At 41.8% G+C, this 24,594-nt stretch overlaps 1 protein-coding gene across 1 annotated transcript; it reads right to left on the bottom strand.

The window, feature by feature from the left end:
- Positions 1-9,369: 9,369 nt before the first annotated feature.
- nfil3-6 (nuclear factor, interleukin 3 regulated, member 6) lies at positions 9,370-14,405 on the bottom strand. Its single transcript, XM_028599578.1, has 3 exons — positions 14,149-14,405; positions 11,137-11,938; positions 9,370-10,280 (listed from the first exon to the last, which is right to left on the bottom strand). Exons 2-3 carry the CDS (start codon positions 11,879-11,881, stop codon positions 9,862-9,864), a joined length of 1,164 nt encoding a protein of 387 aa, XP_028455379.1. The 5' UTR covers positions 11,882-11,938; positions 14,149-14,405; the 3' UTR covers positions 9,370-9,861.
- Positions 14,406-24,594: the final 10,189 nt, after the last annotated feature.

Consider the following 24,594-nt stretch of genomic DNA (forward strand, 5'->3'; position numbering starts at 1 on the left):
AAAGAGACTTCAGATACAGTATTAGGGGACCACTAAGGTCTATATAAAAGAGACTTCAGATACAGTATTAGGGGACCACTAAGGTCTATATAAAAGAGACTACAGATACAGTATTAGGAGACCACTAAGGTCTATATAAAAGAGACTTCAGATACAGTATTAGGGGACCACTAAGGTCTATATAAAAGAGACTACAGATACAGTATTAGGAGACCACTAAGGTATATATAAAAGAGACTACAGATACAGTATTAGGGGGACCACTAAGGTCTATTTAAAAGAGACATCAGATACAGTATTAGGGGGGACCACTAAGGTCTATTTAAAAGAGACTTCAGATACAGTATTAGGGGACCACTAAGGTCTATATAAAAGAGACTTCAGATACAGTATTAGGGGACCACTAAGGTCTATATAAAAGCATATAAAGAGCACCATGTCATGGGACCTTTAAATAAACAACGTGGATGCTTCCATACAAGTAAAATAAATGATCAGTTAACTAAAAAAGTAGTGAGTGGTGGTCATGAATTGTATGTGTGAAGAGCATTGTATGGATTCCATCTAATTTTTGGGTAATTTTTATGATTTTAAAATTTTAAAATTGTAATAATGGATCAGATTGGACCCGAGGAGAGGAGAGAGAGAGAGACTCTGGGGGCTGAAGGCGTTGTCTTTGCTGCCCTCTGCTGACTCCAAAGTGACATTGTTTTTAATTTTTACAAACTCAACTAATGCCGAAGAGGGAAACACACGCTCCCAGATTTAGATCTTGATCCCAACATCCAGACTACCAGCAACGATTCTCACTAACACAAAAACACCTTGATAGGTCAGTCTCTGTGTGAAGGGCTGCACCCCCATCTCTATGTCTATGTCTCTGTGTCTCTGTGTCTCTGTCTCTGTCTCTGTGTCTCTGTCTCTGTCTCTGTGTGTCTGTCTCTGTGTCTGTCTCTGTGTCTCTGTGTCTGTCTCTGTGTGTCTGTCTCTGTGTCTGTCTCTGTGTCTCTGTGTCTGTCTCTGTGTGTCTGTCTCTATGTCTATGTCTATGTCTATGTCTCTGTCTCTGTGTGTCTGTCTCTGTGTGTCTGTCTCTATGTCTATGTCTATGTCTATGTCTCTGTCTCTGTGTGTCTGTCTCTGTGTGTCTGTCTCTGTGTGTCTGTCTCTGTGTCTGTCTCTGTCTCTCTGTCTCTGTGTCTCTGTGTCTCTGTGTCTGTCTCTCCGTCTCTGTGTCTCTGTCTCTGTGTCTCTGTGTCTCTGTGTCTCTGTGTCTCTGTCTTTGTGTCTCTGTCTGTGTCTCTGTGTCTCTGTGTCTCTGTGTCTCTGTGTCTGTCTCTCTGTCTCTGTGTCTCTGTCTCTGTGTCTCTGTGTCTCTGTCTTTGTGTCTCTGTCTGTGTCTCTGTGTCTGTGTCTGTGTCTGTGTCTGTGTCTGTCTGTCTCTCCGTCTCTGTGTCTCTGTCTGTGTGTCTCTGTGTGTCTGTGTCTGTGTCTTTGTGTCTCTGTCTGTGTCTCTGTGTCTGTCTCTGTGTCTCTGTCTTTGTGTCTCTGTGTCTCTGTGTCTCTGTGTCTCTGTGTCCGTGTCTGTCTCTGTGTCTCTGTCTTTGTGTCTCTGTCTCTGTGTCTCTGTGTCTCTGTCTTTGTGTCTCTGTCTCTGTGTCTCTGTGTCCGTGTCTGTCTCTGTGTCTCTGTCTTTGTGTGTCTGTCTCTGTGTCTGTCTCTGTCTCTGTGTCTGTCTCTGTCTCTGTGTCTCTGTCTCTGTCTCTGTCTCTGTCTCTGTGTCTGTCTCTGTCTCTGTCTCTGTGTCTGTCTCTGTCTCTGTGTCTCTGTTTCTGTGTCTGTGTCTGTGTCTCTGTCTCTGTCTCTGTCTCTGTCTCTGTCTCTGTCTCTGTGTCTGTCTCTGTGTCTCTGTGTCTGTGTCTCAGTGTCTCTCTGTCTCTGTCTCTGTCTCTGTGTCTGTCTCTGTGTCTCTGTGTCTGTGTCTCAGTGTCTCTCTGTCTCTGTGTCTGTCTCTGTCTCTGTGTCTGTGTCTGTGTCTGTCTCTGTGTCTGTCTCTGTGTCTCTCTCTGTGTCTGTGTCTCTGTATCAGTGTCTCTGTGTCTCTGTGTCTCTGTCTCTGTGTCTGTCTCTGTGTCTCTGTGTCTCTGTCTCTGTGTCTGTGTCTCTGTGTCTGTGTCTGTGTCTCTGTGTCTCTCTGTCTCTGTGTCTGTCTCTGTGTCTGTCTCTGTCTGTCTCTGTGTCTCTGTCGCTGTCTGTCTCTGTGTCTCTCTTTGTGTCTGTCTCTGTGTCTTTGTCTCTCTCTGTGTCTGTGTCTCTGTATCAGTGTCTCTGTGTCTCTGTCTCTGTGTCTGTCTCTGTGTCTGTCTCTGTGTCTCTGTGTCTGTCTCTGTGTCTCTCTCTGTGTCTGTCTCTGTGTCTTTGTCTCTCTCTGTGTCTGTGTCTCTGTATCAGTGTCTCTGTGTCTCTGTCTCTGTGTGAAAGGCTGCAGCCTGCATCATGGATTTAAATTTAAATTGTATTTTGTAACTCATGTTTACTCTGTCTCTTTCCGTCTCTCTGTGTTTGTGTCTCGGTGTCTCTTTCTCTCTCTCTCTCTCTCTGTCTCTATGTGTCTCTCTCTCTCTGTATCTGTCTCTGTGTCTCTGTCTGGCTGTGAGACAGCAGGGACTGTGGGAAGTGCACCACTCCTCTCCTCGTCGCCTGCATTTGTCAGCACTTGTCAGCCGAACCTTACTCGTCTCTTGTTCTCTCTTTCTTCATTCTCTCATTATCTGTTATTAGGGAAATTACATCGCTGCTGAGTAATGGGACATTGTGTGCGTTTAGTTCTACTGCTGCGTGCTATTTACAACAATGAATGTCACATAACAGTGATGCAATGACTCGCTGGTGCTTAAAGGGGCTCGCCAGGGATTTAGTCTCCCAAGAAACCTAACAAAGTGATCAACATGGAAGCAGCAGAGGCTGAGATATGACTATATATACACTTCCCATAATGCAACTCAGTAGCGCTTATCCATTAGACCCATATTACCTCCTATATGTATTTCAAACTCAGTTTCCCAGAGGGCCACACTGGAAAATGAGAATCACTTCAAGGGCCAGAGATGTAGATTATTATTGGCTTGCTTTTATTTAAGAGAAAAAGTCAAATATTTTGACTGTATTATTGCATGTCTCATATACTGTCGTCTTCTCACTTACATTTTGGGCGTAAAAAAAGGCCACACAAAAGATTGGCAAAAAAATTCCTCAGCCAGCGACAAATGCGTTGAAAAAAAAAGCGCCAAAAGTTGAAAAAAAGGCAGAAGGGTCCGTGACAAATAAGGGTTGGACAGATGAAAAAATGAAAAAACTTTGAAAAAGATTTTTTTAATGCATCCTTGAGTTTCGTTAAAATGTATATTTTGTGTTATTGTACACAACATTTTATTTCATTTGAAATAGGATTTTCACCATTTTTTTTAACAGAGGTAGGACCAAATGGACCTAAAATGTCAAGTGGTGTAACCACAAAGGAATGACTAATATTTAATATTTCATCCACTACATTGTTTCAGCCAAAAATAGATTTGATTAGGATTACTTCTACATTTATATTTGTTATTGCAATATGAAGTGGTAGACGTGCTGGAAACATTTGTTTTCTAAATAATCTTGGACAAATTGTGTAAAAAGTCTTACAAATTTGTTTCTACAGTGGAGTAGAGTATTACATTTTATCAAACATTAATTTACCTGCACATTATCATTTTTTCAAGAAAAATACTGGTTACCCCATTTGACAAAAAACAGTTACACCACCTGACGTGATGCTTGTAAGTGACACTAAACTACTGAACTTGGCGTTTAATTTCATTTCAATGACAAATATTTAAATATATTATAACTCATTAGATTAAATTAAACAACTAACATCTTAACAAATTGTGTGTAAACAGTATTTGTGTGTGAGAAAGAGATAGATAGATCGGTGAAAGAGAGAGGGAGAAGCAAGTCTGTTTAGGGTTGTGCATGCCCTTTAACATGTTTACAGGTAAAGAGCTCATTATGCTTTTTGGGATGTCATAGGTGTACAAAGTGAAAAAGCCCAAAGTCCCCCCCCAAAGGGACTTACCATCTCCAACAGAAAACACTGTTCACCAACTGCTCCAAACAGCTCTATTGTAGTCCAGCCTTTACTTCAGAGACAAACGTGGTCACTTTGTAACACAAGTTATAATGCTCGCCTAGCTGCTAGCGTGGTACACCCTCATACTCTGCTCCTGACTGGCTAGTAGTCCTTACCTAGGTACTGTCAGGGCACGCCCTCATACTCTGCTTCTGACTGGCTAGTAGTCCTTACCTAGCTACTGTCAGGGCACGCCCTCATACTCTGCTTCTGACTGGCTAGTAGTCCTTACCTAGCTACTGCGCATGTGCGACTCCCAACAAAGATGGAATAGAAGTGAGATCTCATTCTGTAGCTAAAACAGAGAGCCAAACACACAGGGTGAAAATAGGAGCTGCAGCAATGTGCAGTACAACAAAAATATGGTGTTTTTTGAAAATTAAACCATGTTAAACTATTCTGGTACAACCTCTAAATGCAATTATTAACCTGAAAATGAGCATAATATGACCTCTTTAACTTATTCTGGTGCATTTATCTGAATTCAATTTGATAAACTGCATTTTTTCAATGGCATTTTTTATATTTAAGTAACATTTTATACTTAAATAATAGTTGAATGTTTTAGGTATTTTAAAGCTGCTGTTCTTGTACCACATTAGAGGTCACAGTTCAACTGCCTCATTCTATGTTATTAAATTGTTAAGAAAGTATTGTAACATTGCAATGGAATGACATGGAAATTTTAATTTAAGGGTAAAACTTTTTTTAAACACTAAGGCCTTGCACTATAATGATTTAGCCTAGCCAAGCTAAATAAGCTATCTTAATTAAGTGTTGGATAAATTACCACCACTTTTAAAAAATTCATACAAAGAACACATACAAATAGTTCTAAATAGTAATTAAGTTCATATAACCTCTTGGACCAGTAACTGAACTAGTTATATTTGAAAAGATTGGCCAAAAATTGAGAGGCTTGTAATAGGAGTCAAATGGTGTAACCGGTTACACCATTTGACATTTCAATGTAAAATCAAATTAGTCAGGCATTATAATGGACACATATTTCAGCATATGGCCTTGGTGTAAATAATCAAAACACTGTTTTTACACTAAATACAAATATTTATTCAAAAGAATTTTTTTCTATGTTTTACTTGGGTCATACCATTTGACATGTGAACCAAAGAACTGAACTTCACCTAAAAATGTCTTATTAACTTATATTTATCAGAGAGTTATTAACTTGTGATGCAGCAGTTATGTTGATCAGGTGTCCTTTTCTCTGATGTAACTTCCTGTCATGTGGTCTTCTTGCTGATTTTAACAAACTGACACCTTAAATGGTGGTTACACCACTTGACATTTCAGGAAGCTAGCATGACTGACAGGATTCCCTAAATTATTAAAATAAATATAAGCATAATTTTAAAATATATTGTAAATATGTATAATAACCTTTAATTTAGGTTAATGCCCAACTAGTTAATGGGATCTTTTATTAAGAAATTTGACCTTTTTAAGCAAGATAAAAATTTTGGTACAAAGTTTTGACGGGTACACCACTTACAATTATTTAGCTCATTACGTTTTGCAAGTTAACTCTTATTTTCTCTTTAGTTCTGAATGAAAAAATAAAGTTTAAAGGAACACGTCGACTTATTGGGACTTTATCTTATTCACTGTAACCCCCAGAGTTAGACTAGTCCATACATACCCTTCTCATCTCTTATTGGGACTTTATCTTATTCACTGTAACCCCCAGAGTTAGACTAGTCCATACTCCTATTCCTTTAAATAGGACAAGTATTACGGCAAAGTTCACAGTTGTGTTTTTTTTTTTAACTGTTGATTTATTTAACTTTTTCCGCTGTTTTTTCAGTTCAATAATTGTAACATCTTTCCAGATGTCAACGAGTAATTGTGTTAAATTATCGTGATTTCAATATTGACTGAAATAATCGTGATTATATTTTTTCCCATAATCGAGCAGCCCTAGTTCAGGGGACAGGCAGCTAGCGGAGAGTGAGAAGAAATGTTGTAGCCTATACTCATTGTCCCCACAGGAAAGGTAACTGTTGTCTCTTTTTGGGGGAGCCATCCCCTTTTTGAGCTAGACGTGATTAGAACAAAGGAAATGCATATTACTGAAGAATCAACACTTCCATGATAAACAACTTTAGTCTGTGACTTGAAATTCAGAGGTGTGTCCTTATCCTGAGAGACAGGAATAAATGTGGGATCCTGAGACGATCTCAGGACTGTTTCGATGTGACTCCACAAGGAGATGCATGGATTCAGTCTTCTGTCAGCTGCAGTGTAACATTTGTTACTGCTGCTGGCAGTGTTTTCTTGTTTTATGTTTAATTGGGTTTTGACTGTCGTTTTCACCGTGTTGTTTTATTAAACCTCTTGCTTAACTTTCAATTCGACCCCAGCCGCTCCTTCCTCCTCCAGAAATCGAAGAACGCGTGTTTAGAAAATTCTTTCCGGAAAATTTCCGCCCATTTGCAACTCGATTGAAGTAGGAGGCTATGAGATGAGTTTTTTTATAGACATTTATTACAATATAATACAGTATTTGAAATAAAAACAACACTTAAAAAAAAAAAAAAGTGTTAGAATTGAAACCTGGAGAAGTTTCGGTCCTTTTGGACATCTGCATGGCTGGCTGTTCTCATGAAGCATTCGTACATATCGCTACGAGAAGTACTGTGAATGAATACCGTGTATATTCCACGTACGTATTACTTATTTGACAGGACAGCTAGGTGAGAAAGGGGAGGGAGAGAGAGAGAGAGAGAGAGAGAGAGAGAGCGAGCGAGAGAGGGAAGACATTCAGGAATTTTTCATAGGTCGGCTTTGAATCCTGGACATCTGCGAGGGATAAACCTCTCAGTATATGTGCGCCTGCTCTACCCACTGAGCCAACCCGGCCACGAAAAACGCAGGGCTTCCAAGCCGGAGAGCAGAGCCCATGTCCTGGAAGAAGTTAAAGAACAAACACAAGACTTTAACCCAGGAAATTGTGTGTTTGAATACCGGGAGTACTACTTAAAGTTGCCCTGCCACACAAAAACGTTTTTCCTTATATGTCAGGTCCATATGTGTGTTTGTGTTATGTGGTGAATGTGAAAATGAACTGCTACCTCCTCTGTCAGCTCTAGACACTGAACAGAAATAAGCAGAGAAATCAGACCAATCACAAAAGCTGGTCAGTCTGACGTGGCGTTGGCTGAGCTCATTCATGAGCTTGCCCAGTTGGGCTGGGTAAAGGATGCTGATAACCAAGGCATATATTTCTCATTGGCAGAGTCCATGCTTTTTAGCCAGTCAAAGAGTCAAGCCTTAAAGCTTAGCTGGGTGATATGAAAAAATAAACAAATGAGAACTGGCACAAATCTTTCTGCAGGCTTTTTATACCACGCTAGAATGGCTTGAAACAAGGTAACCAAGGCATATATTTCACAATAAATGTTACAGAGTCCATGGTAGAACTTCAGACATTACCACAAAGTAAAGATTTCGCCGCTTGTACCCTGGACGTTCTTTCGGTCATGTGGACCATAGGTGAGGGGGCACCTTAAAGGGTTGAGCTGGGTGATATGGAACAAAAAAACTTGAAACAAATACCTGGAAAATTCATGCTGAGAACCATTATTTTTTCATGACCAAATACATCAATGTTGATATGATGCCATCAGGACCACATCATGACATTGTTGGATATCCTGTTATACAAACAGGATTTTGATGGCGGAAACCCTCAATGAAACCAAATACATCAATGTTTATCAATGAATTGTTGGATGTTATAATAAATAAGAAAATAAAAGACAATAACAGAACAGCTAGAACAGTGCGGTAAGTTCAGAAAATAACATCACTTTACTGCAGGGATGCACCAAATCCAGGATTTGGCTTTGGATTCGGCTAAATATTGGGCTTTTTGATTGGCTTGGGTTTCTGCCGAACCTTAGAATTCTTTGTTTGTTTGGCAGTACTTTCAGTCAAAAGAAGCCCATTCAAGTCCAGCTACAAGTTCAATCTGCTAAATGCTGATTGGTCTGGTGGTGGCGAGGACCCTAAACTATACACAACATGGCCGCTGTTACAACATTTGGTATCAAACATCCGAAAGAATACGAGTTGTGCATGAAGGAATCTCCAGACAGCAGCCAGAATGCAGCAACTTCAGGTACGGAAAAGGAAGGACAGTCCCTGTTTACTTCTTTCATGATTTAACTGGGTTCATGGACTGAGGATGGGAGGACGAGTCAGCAAAATCTCAACCAGTGGGTTCAGCCGAATCCCAAAAATCTGGATTGGGTGCATCCCTACTTTACTGTAATGCAGCCTTTAAAACCAGGAAAAGACAACACAATCTGTGTTTTCGTACGATGTCATAATGACCCGTTCATATGCGTTGATATGTTATTGTCTGACCAGCAGAATATAATGTTTTAACTTCAGTGAAACGTTGAATGTGAGCCCCATATTGTTGTCTTGTAAAGAGATGTGCAACTACATTTTTTTTTGTTTTTCTTGTGCAGCATGAGATGGTTTTTGACCACTGGAACTTTACCCTGGAATTAGAAACTTTGTGAGGAACTCGCTGTTTTTCGACAGCAGAGACCAGGGTCTAAATCAAGTTCTGGGGCTTGACGTGACAGTCACCATTTGTCTGCTAAATTCAACTATAACGGCCGTTTCACCTCACGGTGCTCTGTACTAGAGGGTGACAATTTTTCGTGACTCCCGCGGGTTACGCTGCAATGCGGTGAGTGCGCCCAAACATTGAGAGGCATTTCGTTTTAGAAAAGAGAACCACTTACAAGTCCCAATACGTTTGTTGATTGGCTACTGCTAGCCGCAGACAGTGATTCTTCTAACCTACCCTAAATCGATAGATGTGTGTTTTGAGGGTGAGAAGATCTCCGTTAGGAATTACGTATTGAAATGGCCTAGGCCTGCAGGTAATGCATGTTACCTATAGGCCTGTAGGTAATACATGTTACCTATAGGCCTGTAGGTAATACATGTTACCTATAGGCCTGTAGGTAATACATGTTACCTATAGGCCTGTAGGTAATACATGTAATGCATGTTACCTATAGGCCTGTAGGTAATACATGTTACCTATAGGCCTGTAGGTAATGCATGTTACCGATAGGCCTGTAGGTAATGCATGTTACCTATAGGTAATGCATGTAATGCATGTTACCTATAGGCCTGTAGGTAATGCATGTAATGCATGTTACCTATAGGCCTGTAGGTAATGCATGTAATGCATGTTACCTATAGGCCTGTAGGTAATGTATGTTAACATGCTATAGGGGGGCAACAGAGTCTGATAACTTTAGACAATATAGGGAACCAAACGGGAGCGGGACGAGATATGGGAGTCTTTCTCTTGGGATTTTGCAGTCATGTGATCGGGATACGACGGTAGTATTTTCGTGGGCTCGGGACGGGATGGGAGCAACAATTGATTCCTGTGTCACCGTTTACTCTGTACCCGGCTCACAGTCACTTTTCCCTGAACAAATGTAACCGTAAAGACCGCTTTACTTAACTGACATGTCAACACTTGACGGTCACAGAAATTTCATACGAATTATTGTGCATTCGTTTTCGGACAATATCGTACGAACTAGTTCATGAGAATGCGTTGCCGCTGCATGGTCCAGCAAAGCTTTGTCCTTTAAAAGTCAGGACATTGTCAAACACTCAGAGAGAAATGTTCATCAGTTGACTTTGGCCATCAGCTGCTCTGTGAAAAGCTTCTTGAGCTGAGCCACCTCCTCACTCAGAGAGTTGAGCTGACACTTGAGGTGCGTGTTCTCCTGCTTGTACCGGACCTCGGTTTGTCCGTGCACGGGTGGCAGCTGGACGCCGTAGCTGCTGCATTGCGGCGACTGTGTCCTCTTCCTAGGTTCCTCCCCTTCCAGCTGCTGCAGCCAGGAGACACTCTCGCCTGCACTCAGTCCTTTACGGGCGTCTCTCAGCCCGTCCTGTCCTGCCGGGAACAGCGCCGGGCTGTGTCTGGCACCGACGTGGTCCCCCGCAGCGTCAAATGTATCCCCGCAGCCAGCCGTCTTGAAGCGTAGCTTGTGAGGAAGATTTTTCATCGCCTCGGCATGGTCCAGCTTCCCTCCGGTGGGGCCTGCAGTGGGATGGACATCAGGGTTATCGAAGGAAACTTAAACTAAATTAAGCAGTGACACATGGTTGAGGCTGGAAGGGATACAGCTACTGCGACGGCAGTTAAGTTAAGGCACCAAAATCACTTTGGTCTTGTCAATGGAACCATTTGGCAACTTTTTAAAAGTAAACTTTCCATTGAGAATCTTAATGGCATCCATTTCGGCATCTGGCGCTCGCCATACAATCAAAACGTAACGTTAGCGTGCTACTCTTTGGCTAGCTCGCAAGCCCAAACCAGTGTGTGTGGCGTGCCTGTTGTTTAGTTTCCGCTCTAAATACATATAGTGAAATTCATTCTCTGCATTTAACCCATCCCTCAAGGGGTGGGCAGCCAATCACAGCGCCCGGGGACCAACTCCAGATCTGAGCCAGTGCCTCTGACTGGAGTACATGTTTTTGATGGTGGGGGAAACCAGAGCACCTGGAGGAAACCCACGCAAACATGGGGAGGACTTACAAACTCCACACAGAAAGGCCCAGAACCACCTGGATTCAAACCTAGAACCTTCTTGCTGTGAGGCCACAGTGCTAACCACTGGGCCACCATGCTGCACCAGCAGCTAGATCCGCTGTGGTGTTGTAGTTTTTCTAATGTTACTAGTTGTTGCAACAGAATGTGAAAAAAACTACAAAAGTTTGCTGGGCCAAAAAGAACATTAATCTTGCGCTAAAACAACTGACGATTGTTAAAACGGGTTTGCGTTAACGACGTTAATAACACGTTTAACTGACAGCGCTACTAAAATGAAATTTAAAAAAAAGTCAAAACGGAACTTAAATTAAAAACTAATTGATCATTTCATAACGTTACTAACCGTGGTGGACGTCGACAGCAGGCGAGTGATTGAGTTCGTAGCCCAGCTCCTCCGCCCGGTGCGGCGATAACTTCCCGTGGTCGCTCAGTCGGTCCTCAAAGAAGACCGGACTTCCCACGCTGGAGCCGCCTGGCGTGGAGAACCCGGAGTCCTCCGACATGTTACAGGTGTCCCTGGTGACCCTGGAGCTGTTGGGATGCGAGGTGGAGGAAGTGTTGAGGCCTCCCTCCCCTCTGTGGAGATAATAGTGCGGAGACAGGGTCTGGGGAGGGGCTGCAGTGAGCGGCAGAATCGTGGCGCTGGACGGGTCTTTGACCAGGCCGAATCGGAACTTGAGAGCCAGCAGCTCGGCCCGGAGGCGAGCGTTTTCCTCCAGCAGAGCCAGCACGCGGCTCTCCAGGACCATGTCGTTAACGCGGCGCTTCTCCCGCGAGCGTTTGGCGGCCTCGTTGTTCTTGCGCCTCTTGTCCCAGTAGCCGTCGTCCTTCTTGTCGACGGGGATGAACTCGCGCTTGCGGCGCGCGCCGGAGGAGGACGGGCTGTCTTTGCGTTTGGCGGCGCAGCTGCGGCCCAGCAGGGAGCGGGCCAGCAGGCTGCTGGACCCCAGGATGGACACGGCTTCGTCTGTGAAGGACAGAGGCCCTCCTCCTCCTCCACCTTCGTCCGGACTCGCAGGAGAGTCCAGAGTCTGGAGCACAGACACATCGGCCTGCCCCCTCATCAGCTGGGACTCGTCCTGAAACATCACACCAGTCGGGGGGTTGAAGAGTCTTTCCTCGGTGCAGATTGGAGAAGCGAAGGTCTGAGGATGTAAAGAAATGCGAGTTTATTTGTACGGCACATTTCAATCACAAGGAAACTCAAAGGGCTTTACAGAACAAACACATTGTACATGAAAACAATAAGTTAAGTGTACCGTGAGGGTTCGGTTAGTCTCGCATCTCCAGACCTTCCTCCACAGCGCTGCGGAGGAGGGTCTGGCTAGTCCACACAATATTCTGGGATAGGAGAAAAACATGCTCTCGTTTATCGGCATCTCTTTAAACCAATCCCAATCGTCGTAGGCGGGGCTAAGCTCCGGATGGAGCCACGGTGCCTCTGCTAAATAGTCTCACACTGGGAACACTGTTTTTACCCTCAGTGTGTTCTGAGTGACAGTGTGTGTTATCTCAGTGTGTGTGTGTGTGTGTGTGTGTGTGTGTGTGTGTGTGTGTGTGTTATCTCAGTGAGGATTGTGCTGAGTGTTTGGCTGCACTGAGCCTGTTTTGCAGCTGATGTGAACTGTTTAGCTCAGGTGATTGTTGGTAGTGCAGACTGGAGTTAGAGTTTTGCACACGTGACTCCAGTTGTGCCCACTGTCGTTTAGCAATCAGAAACAACTGTAATGTATACTCTGTATGTGAGCTACATAAAAATAAACAGCTGGATGGAGACAGATGACTTTGTTAATCCTCCTGTTGTCTTTGGGTCTAATTTGACCCATTTTCAAAAAGTTTCTATATCAGAAATTTGGGTTTCTATCAAGTAAAATGTCCAATGAAATAACGTGGATGGTTTCCTACAACGCTCTTCACAAGTAAATTAAATGATCAGTTCACTTATTTCTTTGAATTTGGGTGTTTTAGTCAATTTTATAGAATTAGATTTTTATTTTATATATATAAAAGAACGTTGGAAAAAAAAGTGACAAAGATGAGGAAAAAAGCTTAAAAAATGTTGCGGTTTTTCTGTGTGTGTGTGTGTGTGTCTGTCTGTGTGTGTCTGCACTAAACTGCAGAGAGAATTCAGAAGCAACAGCTCCATCTAGTGGTGAGAAGCGAAGGAGGGAAAGCAGCAGAGGGATTTAGTGGTTATGTAAGAGCCATTACAACACAGTGTTATGTAACCCCGTTACATCTCTCCAGTGAAACGGGAGCGACTTGTACCATAACCTTGGCAGCCTCATTATGCCTCCGATACGGGACAACGTGTGCTGTAAAAACAAAGCTGATCAGCCATAACAGACTTAAAAAGCTCCAGGGCTGCAAAGATGCATCAGTTAATCCGTTTGAGTCACATTTTTAATGAAAAAAAACAGTAAAACTTGTGTGATTGCAGCTCCTTAAATGTGAATATTATCTAGTCTCTTCTCTCCTCTGGGACAGTAAACTGAATATCTTTGAGTTGGGGACAAAACAATACATTTAAGAATGTAGTATTGGACTTTTTTGTGAAACACTGATCCACATTTTTCACCATTTTATGACATTTTCAAACCAACCAACTAATCCATTCATGGAGAAAGTAATCCACAGATTAATCATCAATGAAAATAATCTTGTATTTGCAGCTCTAATAAGCTTAAAGCACACATTTTTGAATACAAAATGACATGCACATTGACTACAGTGTGTGTGACCCTGTTAACCTACATCCATATTTTAGGACCCAAACAAACATGCATATGGGTTCATCTTTTTTGTGATCCTCATTACATATCGGTCATATTGATTACGCCTCCGTTTCCTGCCTGCCTGTTTCACTTACTCCATCAGCTCTAACTCACATGCTGATCTCCTGCCCGTTACGTTACGTTACACTTATCTAATCTGACCTCACTCTGCTTTCTGCTTTTCACTTCTTCTTTACACAACGCACGCAGCATCGGCTGCATTTCAGACTTCTATCCAGTTTGATTTTATTCCCCAAACAAGGTGCAACTTCAGCCTTGGAAATACTTTATGATGGTTACTTTATAATTCTCCACAATGGTGTAATGGTAAATAATGAAATACACACTGTAAAGCTGACGTTGTGCATGTTATTATGAATGTAGGCTGTTTTTAATGAGCCCTTCTGTCACTGCTTTAGGATAGACGATACATCTATCTATCTATCTATCTATCTATCTATCTATCTGTTCATCTTTATTTCTATCTATTTAACAAAACTTGCATTTAAAACACGTGAGAGAAGAAGCACATTACCTCTTAGAAAAGGGTGAAAGACGGAGGAAAAGAAGAAGCCTGTTACCTGTGAAGTCGGCTGGGTGTGCGTACAGCAGTTCTCCCCCCCTCTCTCTCCTCTCTCTCTCTCTCTCTCCTCTCTCCTCTCTGTGTGGTGTAACACTGCAGACTCTCTCGGGCTCTTACTTCATGTTATGGTCGCTGTGGCTTCACTCTGCTCCACTTGGACTCGCGCAGCTCCTATTTGTAACGACAAGTTCAGCTCGGGACAGTCCTTATCCTCACGTGAACCAGCGCAGCAGAGTCCTGTGTGCGCTGGCCCTCCCCCTCTGCTCCTCCTCTCTCTCTCTCGCTCTGCTCCTTCTCGCTCTGCTCCTCCTCTCTCTCTCTCTCTCTCTCTCTCTCTCTCTCTCTCTCGCTCTGCTCCTTCTCGCTCTGCTCCTCCTCTCTCTCTCTCTCTCTCTCTCTCTCTCTCTGGATAATCTAGGTAATGTTGCGCCTGTATTTAGAGGCGATACGATGTATATAAAGGCTAACTCGGGCAAGGCAGCTTTAGCACATTTCAAAGTGCTTTTCATGAAATATTAAAGGGTAATTACGCCCCCCCCCCCCTCCATGCATTGGTGTCTGAATGACTAATGTGAACAAAAATCTTTGAAATGTGTCCAGCATGGAGCCAGATTGCTGTAACCAGCAGCAGAGAACTGGGCTGCAAGGTAACCCTACAGGACTAATGTTCAGCATCAGTTAGAGCACTAAAAGTTCCGTTTTTGGAAAGGATCCCTACAGAGATAGACCTTTTAGTTAAAGAGTAAGATCCATTTAGTTTAAAGCCCCTGACACACCAACCAGACGGCGGTAGAAAAAGCCAGTGTGACTGATCAGTCTCCCCGAGTTGGTCCAAAACGTTCCTCAGAACACACCGAAGAGACGAGAAGGCGGAGCTAATCTGTGTCGTCGCCCAATAAATGAAAACCGGCAGCTGATTGGACGAACGCGTCATGTGGGTCTGGCTGCTCCCGGACTGTCATGGCATCTCGTTCAGAATCTGAGAATCTGATCTCATATCGTACTAAAATAGTTCACCGAAACGTGTTTCTGGAAACATCTGAAGAGAGAAACAGGCCGTGCAGTTGCTGAATCTGTCTTCATTTCAGATCAACAAAGGTCAGTTTAAAAGATTTTACTCAGATTTTGAGAGACTCTAGTCACCTCATCCCGCTCCTCGTTTCCGGGCTAGCTCTCCACCAATCAGATTGTTCATTGAGTCCGATTCAACAAGTCAGGTCGGCCCAAATGAAGGCCGACAGCTCCTCGGACGGACGACAGCACGGGACACACCGAAGAGACTCGAGTCACCGATCTCGCCAGACGGCCGATTTTTGGGTCGGTGTGTCAGCACCATAACATGAAACAGCCCCGAAATCCCCATCGCCAAACCCATCAGACTCCATGTAAATAATCAGGACTTTTAGCGTATATAGAGCCAGCATATCTCCACCAGACTCCATGTAAATAATCAGGACTTTTAGCGTGTATAGAGCCAGCATATCTCCACCAGACTCCATGTAAATAATCAGGACTTTTAGCGTGTATAGAGCCAGCATATCTCCACCAGACTCCATGTAAATAATCAGGATTTATAGCGTGTATAGAGCCAGCATATCTCCACCAGACTCCATGTAAATAATCAGGACTTTTAGCGTGTATAGAGCCAGCATATTTCCACCAAACTCCATGTAAATAATCAGGACTTTTAGCGTGTATAGAGCCAGCATATCTCCACCAGACTCCATGTAAATAATCAGGACGTTTAGCGTGTATAGAGCCAGCATATCTCCACCAGACTCCATGTAAATAATCAGGATTTTTAGTGTGTATAGAGCCAGCATATTTCCACCAGACTCCATGTAAATAATCAGGACGTTTAGCGTGTATAGAGCCATCATATCTCCACATGTAAATGGGTGAATTAAGGGTTTATTTCAACCTTAACGGAATTTGAATGAAGTGTGTTTTACGATAATAAAGTGGCTGCTTATATTACCGTAACAGAGTTTTCGCTCAATACTGGACCAATTTCAAAGATTGTTGTTCCCAAAAACTGAACTGTCACTAGCATTACATAGACACTTTCAAACCAGGCACGGCGTTTTCAACAGGCCCACCCAAAACATTTCCTCAAAAAACATTAATTAATTAATATATTATAATTTGGTGAAGAATTATTAAAAATCGGCAAATAATCTCATAATTTGTGCTAAAATTGTCTAAATGTTTAGTTTTCAAAAACAATTTAAAAAAACTGGCCATGTCTATTTTTATGTTTCTGCGAAAGTTCAGCAGACAGTGAGGTTCGGATCGGATGTAGCTTGTCGGTATGCTAGGCTAGGCTAGGCTAGGCTAGCTCCCAGTGATCTGAGAGTGTGAAAATCATTTCCAGTAAAGGACAAGGTTGCAACAGTCGTTGTTTAGGTACTTTAAATGTCTCTCAGAGTCATCGCTGCAACCAGGAGATGAAGGAGAGCTGAGATCCACAACGCCGAGCACGTCTTTGTCTCGGCCACCGCAGGATGCTGCTCGACGCGAGTGGATGATATAGCCCTGTGGATGTGGATCGGTCTTCCGTGGATGAGCCCGCAACTCAACCAGTGCTAAAGTATCCGGTCACTTCTTCTGCTGAGTTTAATTGTGTAGGACCGCCAGAGGATAACAGTAAGGTATGTGGCTACTCTGCCTGTATTGTATTACGTCGTTATATGAGATATATGGATTAAAATAATCAATTCATAACCCGCTACAGAAGCTGCAGGCGCAGTTCTATTTCTATAACAGCTTGTTACTGTTGTCAAGTTGTTGTTCCCTCATGGTTTTCTCTTGTTATGGCCAATAATGCTTTAGGCCTATTAATGCGATTTATTTATTTTTGTTAAACATGTTTTTAACATGAATCATCACACTAAAGTAAGGAAATAACGTGAGTCTTGTTTTACATGACAGATGACGTTGTCAATGAACACGTTCTGTGGCCGAGTATCGTCGGGCAGTTTTGTTGATCTGTATATTGTTGAAAACTTAAAACAGTTGAAAAGAATTGTGAAATATTCGGCCTCATGTTATACGAGCAGAATTAAACTATGTTTTGGGGGAATTTTAGATTCCTGACCACTTTTCCAGTCGATAGGCCTTAGGTTAGGAGAGATGCGCTATAGCACAGCCAGCTATGGTGGTAATGGAGAGTCCAAAGCGCTCTTCTTTTGGGTAGAACCAAGGAGAACGATCGCGGATAGGTCCGTCCTTTGCACCGAAACCTTTTACAATGCAACAACATATAAATAGCATCAAGCTATTACAATATTTATTATGTAAGCACATATAATATATATAATATAACAGTATATTAGTCAGTCATTTATTAGGTTAAACAGGGATTTGATAACGTTTTTAATTTAAGGCCCACCCACAATTGGTCTGGCCCATCCAAAACTGCCTGTTTCAAACTGCCATGTATTCACAAGATCCTGTACCATTTTGTCTCACCAAATCGCGGATTCCAAGTAGCCAACATTTCATATATGATTGATGGAAACACTGACATTTGTGGGGTAGTGTAGTGGGATCCGGGGGTTAATGTTGACACTGGCTTCTGTTGCTATCAGAAAAGCAAAGGTAGCCAAACAGCGAAGGGGCCCAGAGTGTATCTCGCTGTTAACTTAAGCATATTTGCTCAGGTGGTTTATGTGATATGATACAGTACATGCAGTCCACTACTGCAGCGTGCGCTGTTAAAACAGAGTTCAGCTCGGGCTGAAGCCCTCGGGGCACTCCAACGCTCGGCACACGTGGAGATGATTGTAGGCTAAACTAGGGCTGCAACTAATGGTTATGGTGCGTTCTTTTTGTCTTGTAATCGCGACTAGTAGCTCGAGTGTGACGTCACATCCGTGTCGAAAAACGAATAACCGCGGGGTTGTTGCGTTCTTTTTGTCACACAATACTACGAGTCGGAGAAAAGATGGATTTTTGTAACATTTTTAGTAACATTTAGGATTCTATTCACCCAGTTATTGACATATTACACACATATATTTCACAGTTTCATACATGAAAATTACGTTTTGATTAACGTTAACGTTAGGCTACTGCTCTGCTTTCTGCTCAAGACTCGGCTTAAGCCGTTGTTGTCATATAGCAACCGAGCGTCTCTAGCCAATTTCAGCTGCACAAGCTCCAAAATAACTAATCAGGCGATATTTAACTCCTAATAAGACTGTAGAGACATGTCTATAGGTAGCAGTATACAGCACTATGTTTAACTCCTAATAAGACTGTAGAGACATGCCTATAGGTAGCAGTATACAGCACTATGTTTAACTCCTAATAAGACTGTAGAGACATGCCTATAGGTAGCAGTATACAGCACTATGTTTAACTCCTAATAAGACTGTAGAGACATGCCTATAGGTAGCAGTATACAGCACTATGTTTAACTCCTAATAAGACTGTAGAGACATGCCTATAGGTAGCAGTATACAGCACTATGTGTACCACTTCTTCATTTGGTTACAACAAAGACAAAAGTGCTTAAAATTGTAGAAAACCACAATGTTTACTACGTGTGATGCACGACGTAGCCATCTTTGGAAGTGAACTCGGGGTCCTCTGAGTTCAGACGACTCGACGAGTCGTATATATACGACCTCGGTGGCGTTCTTTTTGCAACTTCCGGTTCGTAACTCCGGAAAGCGTCTCGTAAATCGACTTCGGTGGACAAAAAGAACGCACCATTATTGTCAATGTCAATTAATCTGTGGATTGTTGCCTGGATTCATTCATGTTTGGTCTATAACCCTTTTGAGGTCTAAGGGCATTTTTACATTTCTTTTTAACAGTGGTGTAGTCTGATGTATTGTAGTGGGTATACTGTACTGTATGTATTGGCCAGAATTTGCCTTTTTTGCGCATATCATAGTGGGGGGTCTGGGTGTTCTCCCCCAGGAGCATCAACAAGTTAATTTCCTGCATTCAGATACACTTTAATGCACCAATTTACGGTGGAAATCCCTTTATTTAGCCTATATGAAGAAGAAAAACACAGATGACAATTCAAAATATATAAAAGCTATAATAGAAAGTATGTTATTGTGTGTCATTGGGCATTTTTAAGTTGGTATATGGAGATCCTGGAGCTTTCTTAGTGGATACACCTTCGTATCACGTAGACTACTCCGCTGCTTTTTAAATTCACATTTTAAGGATATTTGCATTTAACCAGATATAGAAGATATAGACGCACCAGCGAGTCCAAGCCATGTTTGACACCTACTCAAAAAGCGCTGTCACAACATTTTATTTTAGACATTTATTTACTTTTTTTAATTCATATATTTCACTATTTGTGAACCTAAGACTTCTGTGAACTCACTTCAAGCACCAACGCTTAACCCTCTGAGGTCTGAGGGCATAGTTAGATACCTTCTTGAGTTCTCCTTTTAAGGGTTTTTGCATATAACTAATCTCTGTGTGTTTCATATAAAAATGTTCAGAACGAACTCAGCTTTCTGTACAGTGATGCCCAAATGTGTTCCAGAGCAACGTGTTTAAACATGAAAAGTGAATCTTATCTCTTTTTGAAATTTCTCAAATCTCTTGTAAAAAAAAAAACAATTACCATAAACTCACTTGTTTTGGAGTTTGAAATGAGTTCACAAAAGTAGTGTAATATAGGAATAATATATTTAATATATGTCTAAAATGACATGTTTTTGTAATATCACTTTTTCATGATTATATTTTGGGCATTTTAGACCTTTGTTTTTATAGGACAGCTGAAGACATGAAAGGAGAGAGAGAGAGAGAGAAGGGGAAGGACATGCAGCAAAGGGCCGCAGGTCGGAGTCAAACCTGCGGTTGAGCCTTTATAAATGGGCGCACGCTCTACCAGGTGAGCTACTCAGTGAGTAGGAGTGTCGTCCAACATGGCTTGGATTCGTCGGGGCATCTTTTGTCCTCAGAGGGTTAAAATAATCAGAAAATGGTGAAAAATGTGGATCAGTGTTTCCCAAAAAGCCCAAGATGTCGTCCTCAAATGTCTTGTTTTGTCCCCAACTCAAAGATATTCAGTTTACTGTCCCAGAGGAGAGAAGACACTAGAACAATATTCATATTTAAGGAGCTGGAATCGCAATAGTTTTCAAAATAATTTGCAAATAATCGAGTAAACTATGCAGCTTCAAAACAGATAATTATTCTTCCTGAAGGAATAAACCAGCCTGGTCTCACAGAAATCCGTGAAATGATCACGAACTGTTAACAGCTCATTACGTGGTGCTGACACAGAACTGAATGGTGTCAATTCACACGCAATCGCAAGGTAATGTATGTCAATGGAGGCCAAATGCCGTTGAAAAACATGCTGAAAAGTGAGTCTGCGTCTTGATAACAAGCCAATAATAGCATACATACGTGTCACACATACACCACTTCATGATATCAGTCTGTCGAGTCAGAACAACAACACAGAATCAGTGCAATCATAAGAAATATAAAAAGACAATGAAAACATTCTGAATTAGAAAAGTATTTGATAAATAAATTAGGATAATGAGGATGCAAAAGAAAATACAATGATTTAAAGCAGTGGTTTGCAGGTTTAAAACCAGATTTCTTAATTGTCCAAGAAGCACAATTAATTTGTCTTGATAACACGGCAATAATGGCATATGAATTGGCGTGTCAAACATACACCACTTCTTGAGATCAGTGTGAATAAAGAGAAAAGACCCAAATGTCTGTTTGATTTGTGTAACAGGAAGTGAGTTGCCCCATACATCTGGTTAACAGCTCAGCTTTTGAAATGTGTGTTTGTAACACAACTACTTGAGAAAATGGATTTAACTTCAACTTCTTTGGAAAAATACCCCCAAAAAAGCATGTTAAAGAGGATATTAGCACACTTGTCTGCAAGACCAAGCAAAAAATATATTGCAAAATGACTTTTATGTCTGTTGATATATCAATATATAAATATATATATATATATATATATATATATATATATATATATATATATATATATATATATATATATATATATATATACAGTTCAGGCCAAAAGTTTGGACACACCTTGTCATTCAATGCGTTTCCTTTTTATTTTCATGACTATTTACATTGTAGATTCTCACTGAAGGCATCAAAACTATGAATGAACACATATGGAATTATGTACTTAACAAAAAAGTGTGAAATAACTGAAAACTTTTTTATTAATAAGGGAAATAATTCCACTAATGAACCCTGACAAAGCACACCTGTGAAGGTAAAACCATTTCAGGTGACTACCTCATGAAGCTCATTGAGAGAACACCAAGGGTTTGCAGAGTCTAAAATAAAAGTTATTTCACACTTTTTTGTTAAGTACATAATTCCATATGTGTTCATTCATAGTTTTGATGCCTTCAGTGAGAATCTACAATGTAAATAGTCATGAAAACAAAAAGGAAACACATTGAATAAGAAGGTGTGTCCAAACTTTTGGCCTGTACTATATATATATATATATATATATATATATATATATATATATATATATATATATATATATATATATATATATATATATATATATATATATACACACAGTATATATAGCCTATATAAATCCAGATGAAGTACCTCTCAAGTGAGTGAGCCAACATTGCAATGGCAAGCTTGTTTTCCTTAAATGTGCATTACCTAATACAAGTATTAGCAAGTCAGAGCTGTGTCGCAACTGACTTAGTAGGAAAACAACATAGAGAGAGAGGACGAACGGCATGAGTTCAACAAGTTTGGTCTAGATTCTTGACATTCTGGCACAGCCTCTTATGGAACGGCTCACCTTGCAGCTCTGACCTGCAGGGCAACGGGGGCAGATAACCCTGCTGTAAACACAGCGTGTTGTCTCAACTGAAAAACAGGTCACGCCTCAGGGAGCTTGCAAAATACTTGAAGTGCTCATATTGTGCTCATTTTCAGGTTCATAATTGTATTTAGAGTTTGTACCAGAATAGGTTTACATGGTTTAATTGTCGAAAAACACCATATTTTTGTCGTACTGCACAATGCTGGAGCTCCTCTTTTCACCCTGTGTTCAGCATTCTGTTTTAGCTACAGAGTGAGACATCTCACTGCTGTAACATCTTTGTTGGGAGTCACACATGCTCAGTAGCTAGGTAAGGACTACTAGCCAGTCAGAATCAGAGTATGAGGGCGTGCCCTGACAGTACCTAGGTAAGGACTACTAGCCAGTCAGAAGCCAGTATGAGGGCCCTGACAGAGGACTACTAGCCAGTCAGAAGCAGAGTATGAGGGCCCTGACAGTACCTAGGTAAGGACTACTAGCCAGTCAGAAGCAGAGTATGAGGGCCCTGACAGTACCTAGGTAAGGACTACTAGCCAGTCAGAAGCAGAGTATGAGGGCCCTGACAGTACCTAGGTAAGGACTACTAGCCAGTCAGAAGCAGAGTATGAGGGGCCTGACAGTAGACAGGTAGCCCAGAAGCAGGTATGAGGGGACTACTAGGACTACTAGCCAGTCAGAAGCAGAGTATGAGGGCCCTGACAGTAGCTAGGTAAGGACTACTAGCCAGTCAGAAGCAGAGTATGAGGGCCCTGACAGTACCTAGGTAAGGACTACTAGCCAGTCAGAAGCAGAGTATGAGGGCGTGCCATGCTAGCAGCTAGGTGAGCATTATAACATTGGTCTCTGAAGTAAAGGCTGGACTACAATAGAGCTGTTTGGAGCAGTTGGTGAACAGTGTTTTCTGTTGGAAATGGTAAGTCCCTTTGGGGGGGGGACTTTGGGCTTTATACAACTTTGTAAACATAACATGCACAAAAAAGATATATATAACACAATAAAGGAAAATGGAAAAGCCACATAATCCGAGCACTTTAAGGAAGTCTTTAAGTCACACTGACTGCCCGAAACTTCTGAACTGAACAGTTTGCGTCAAAATAAAAGACGAGTAGAGCATTTATGAGAAATTCTGTTTTCATACCTGGAAGATTTGTCCCATTATTTTTTACAGTCTGTGGGTTCTATGTGCCAGGCAAGACCAGAACATTTTTCCAACTTTCTTTTCAACTCTCTGATGTTACATTCACACAACAGACAGGAACTGTAAACATGCATATTGTATGGAGAGATATCAGAGTGAGGGGGCTTCCCATGGACAGGTGTCCCGAGCAATTGGGAGGTTCGGGGCACAGGAGGTGAGCTGGCACCTCTCCAGCAAACACTCCATACTTGATCCTAGCGAGGGACTTGAATCAGCGACCCTCAGCTTCCCAAGCCAAGTCCCTACGGACTGAGGTACTGCTGCAGCAGCTAATAATAAATAGCATTGTTAGTGTAACCCAGAGAGAGAGGGAGAGGAGAGAGATAGAGAGGGACAGAGACAGAGAGAAAGTCATTTGTTTGACCTTTGGCCTCTTTGTTTTGCATTGTTTTAGACATTTTATAAACTAAACTGTTAATCGATTAAATGATATTGAAAATAATCAAAAGTTTAATGGAAATTTACTTTAGTTTAAATGGATCTCTGTCAGTTTTTGCAGCCACTCTATTCAAGATTTAGTTTGTTCGAGGCTCTCAACTGCTTAGAACTGTTATTATATAATGTGGATTCGACATGCGCCTTTGATGTGGGAGATCTGGGTTCAATTGGATAAAAAAAAATCACTTTGGATAAAAGCGTCTGCTAAATGACATGCAATGTAATGAACCAAACAAAATTTGAATAATATTCTCAGAATTTTGTTGATTAATACCAATTCACATACAGCTCTTTCTAGGACACGTCCTAGGTAATGATTAGAAATGACCACTGTACAGTATCAGCAGTCTGGTTTTGGATTATTTCTGATGCTAGCAGGTCTGTAAATGTATTTGAACAATGCTTGTGAAACAGTAGTAGTAGTAAAACATGTGTTTCCCAGAGGAAAGCTCCACCAGCCTGCTAGTAAACACAACTGTTTATACCAGGATTATTTATAAACTGCATTCAAAATGAGATTTTGCAGACTCAGACAGTATAATTCATTGCATCCTGGCTTTCTCTCCATAATTCATCCGCTCTGGGATCTGCAGCAGTCGTGGGCAGCAGGATGGATATAAATATCTTTGCCCAGTTCTTGCCAAGTGGGTGGCACAGACAAGACTCCCAGCAAGGCTGTTGACACCAGCTGACCGGCTTTACAAAAGCAGCCAGACGAGCTGCGAGGTGTTAGCCAAAGTTGACGTGCAAAAAGCTTGTTACATAAAAAGTTCCCTGCAGGAGGTGTTGAGGACGAGCTTAAAATACACTCTGAACTATACCACAGGGGAAGACTGGAGAGGAGGACCGGGGAGGGTGGAGGCCTACGCTCCGCTGACACAGTTAGCCGTTACAGGCAGAAGGTCACATTGCTTCAGGCTTGCCAGGTCTGTATGTCTGTATGCCATTTGCCTGTATATAACCAGGCAAAT

The sequence above is a fragment of the Perca flavescens genome, chromosome 15 (genome assembly GCF_004354835.1).
Source record: "Perca flavescens isolate YP-PL-M2 chromosome 15, PFLA_1.0, whole genome shotgun sequence".
NCBI classification, from domain to species: Eukaryota; Metazoa; Chordata; class Actinopteri; order Perciformes; family Percidae; genus Perca; species Perca flavescens.